The sequence below is a fragment of the Pecten maximus genome, chromosome 12, assembly GCF_902652985.1.
Source record: "Pecten maximus chromosome 12, xPecMax1.1, whole genome shotgun sequence".
In the NCBI taxonomy this organism is placed as follows: domain Eukaryota; kingdom Metazoa; phylum Mollusca; class Bivalvia; order Pectinida; family Pectinidae; genus Pecten; species Pecten maximus.
In genome coordinates this window covers 432522-435761 of record NC_047026.1, presented here as the reverse complement: position 1 = coordinate 435761, position 3240 = coordinate 432522, and the positions used below count along the sequence as shown (strand labels likewise).

General features: G+C 42.2%; 1 protein-coding gene across 3 annotated transcripts in view; it reads right to left on the bottom strand.

Annotated features, from left to right (window-relative positions):
- Positions 1-689: 689 nt before the first annotated feature.
- Positions 690-3240, bottom strand: part of LOC117339635 — a 5082-nt gene continuing 2531 nt past the window's right edge. For all 3 annotated transcript variants that reach the window (XM_033901334.1, XM_033901333.1, XM_033901335.1), the window contains exon 2: positions 690-2196. In XM_033901334.1, coding sequence (XP_033757225.1) covers positions 1147-2133 — 987 coding nt within the window. In that variant the 5' untranslated portion in view covers positions 2134-2196 and the 3' untranslated portion in view covers positions 690-1146. The remainder of the gene's footprint in view (positions 2197-3240) is intronic.

Genomic DNA, 3240 nt, shown 5'->3' with positions numbered 1-3240 from the left:
TGTGTGATGAATATCAGTTTTTTCGTGTGTGATAAATATCTTTTTTTTTGTGTGTGTGATGAATATCAGTTGTTTTTTTCTTCTTCTTTTTTCACCTAGTGATATGTATGATATGGTCTTCTATCGATGAAATATAACAGCGACTCACAACGTCGATTTATTTGATATACACAAGTTGGGTAAAACATTCACTTATTCCAAATAAATCGCATGGTACTGGAAAATGAGAATCTTATCAGTCAAGCGGGAAATGGATTCGATAGTAAGCGGAATCTTACGTTAGATAATTATCCGTTTCTTAATATTCTGTAACGTCTCGTTTGTTATGAAACTGCACAGACAAATGTTTACTCGTTCGCTTAGACAAAGATCGAAATTGCAGCATGATACATAGTACCTATAATACATCTTTACCCTTTTACTCCCACTCTCTTGCCCACCCACTCTCTTACCCAACCACACTCTTACCCAACAGCACTCTCTTATCCACCCACTCTCTAACCCAACCACTCTCTTACCCATCCACTCTCTCTTACCCATCCACTCTCTCTTACCCAAACCACACTCTCTTACCCAACCACATTCTCTTACCCAACCACACTCTCTTACCAAACCCCACTCTCTTACCAAACCACACTCTCTTACCAAACCACACTCTCTTACCCAACCACACTCTCTTACCCACCACCCTCTCTTACCCACCACTCTCTTACCTATCCACTCTCTCTTACCCAACCACTCTCTTACCCAACCACACTCTCTTGCCCAACCACACTCTCTTATCCACCCACTTTCTTACCCAACCACACTCTCTTACCCACCCACCCTCTCTTACCCAACCACTCTCTTACCTATCCACTCTCTCTTACCCAACCACTCTCTTACCCAACCACACTCTCTTACCCATCCACTCTCTCTTACCCAACCACATTCTCTTACCCAACCACTCTCTTACCCAACCACTCTCTTACCCATCCACTCTCTTACCCATCCACTCTCTCTTACCCAACCACTCTCTTACCCATCCACTCTCTCCTACCCAACCACTTTCTTACACAAACACACACTCTCTCTCTCTCCTACCCACATACTCTCTTACACACACACACACACTTTCTCTCTCTCTCTCTCTTACTACTCACTGTCCTATCCACATACAGAAAGGAAAAACTGGAAGTCCGACATCTCTTCACCATGGTGTAACCATTCCCAGATATGTTGATTTTCGTCTAAACTTAAAAATTTTGATTGGAAAGTTTCTGGAATGGTCTTCTTTGGTGTTTTAGTTCTCTTTAAATCCTCGTATGACTTATAGTTTTCCGCAGTTAATACCACACGTGGTTGTTTAATGGCGGTCACGCCAAGACTATCCCGATACGTCACGGTCCCTCTCCGTGGTCTCAACACTTCACTTCTCCGTCGCTGATAGCTTCCTCCCTCTTGTGACTCCGCATCAGATTCCGCATCCGTTTGAACACTTTGGAGAATGACCTTGACCTCTTCACGGAGTTTGGCCGCTTCCGGGTGTTCCTCTTTTTTCATAGGAAGGAACAAACTTGATCGTGTTCGCATTTTGTCGGGATCCATTCCGGATTGTCTGCCATACCGGGCTGGAGCCGACCGTACATATAACCGCTTTGCCTTTTCCGAATCAGAATTGAGTTTTACAGGGATGGAATCAAAATGTTTTTTTGACCACTTTGTGTTGACAGTATTTGTATCAAAATGAACTTGGGCACTGAGTTTAACTTTGCTATCATCATATCCACAGTCATCATTAGCGTATGGCTCCTGGAACATTGCTCGCAGGTCAGTACGGTACCGGTTATTGATAGAGTTCTTTCCTTTGTCTACCGGAAGTAGATAACTAATCCCCCTACTGACCTTCTGACGCGTAATGGCATCCTTTAATCGCGGAAGGGGAGGTAAATCTGGCCATTCGTACTCTAATAATTCCACGTGGTAATCGTCTTCTTCCTCAGCGTCGTTTGACGTGGGATGCGAAACAACACCTTGTGACGTCCCGCGCGAATATGGCCGTGACGATGTAGCACGTGATTGGTTGCCAGACCTATTGTAGGAAGGACATGTTCTAGGACGACCCTCCGTCGTATTAAGTTCATAACCCGGCATTTTACTGTTAGTCACATGTTAACCCACCGAGGCACTGACGAGTTCTCCCTGGACAAAACTTTCCTGCAAAGGAAAAAATGAATAAATCTGTAATCAATTTCAAAGACAATGTTGAAAAGTTAAACTATTAAAGAATTAACACAAGTTTATATTTACATTTGCTACGTATTTCCCCATTGACACCATGGTAAGAGTACGCCTTTAACACTAGGTCAGCGCCTCAGGCGCCCAGTGGGTCATGTGATATTAAAGAAAGGCGGGATTTTTTCAGTTTTTCTCAAAGTGGACGAAAATGGTAAGACAATGTATATATAAGTATTGCAGAATGGTTTTAATGTTGTTATAGTCTATATGACAGCAATATGTATGGTAGGCAAAATGCAGCATGGGAACCCGTATCGACTATAACAACATTAAAACCACTGTTCATTGCTTAAATGTTAATTTGATACTCAAAGCTGGCACATCATAAAAGGAGGTTTTCTGCTTTGTGTATTTCTTTGATCAACTTAACCCTAAGAAGACAATATGGTTTGATACAAGTTCCCACTCGTTATCACACGTTCCAATAGGAGACAATAAACTCTACAGGCAGCCGGTGTAACGTTGAAACATCCGGGTACTTCGACTGTACTACAACTTTCTCTGCGAAGTTCTCAATGTCATATAAATGTTAAACACATTTGAATTTGTGTGTTTAGCAATATATTCCGTTCCCTGAATTTTGTATGGGATATCTGTATACGGCTTCACAGATATATCCATGTTGTGGCCTTGTTCCATACAGATACTTTGGTCGTGGTCATTGTCGACAAGTATTGCATCGAGTCTCTGATGACATAATATGGTAGCCATTCTGTTTTGGTAGTCATATGTCGAGCTACACGACATTCAAAAGTTCCCTTGTTGGCTAGTGAAAACATTGTGATCATGCTTCACGTAAGTGAAATCGATGAATGAATAACTCATCGGTTGACCTTGAACTTTGACCGATTCGGCCATATTACATCATTGTGAAGTCGTTTAGTTAGGACTAACACGACATTCAAGTTCCTGTGGAGTGAAAACATGGTCATCGAAGTGAATAACGTTTGAACACGGTTCTGC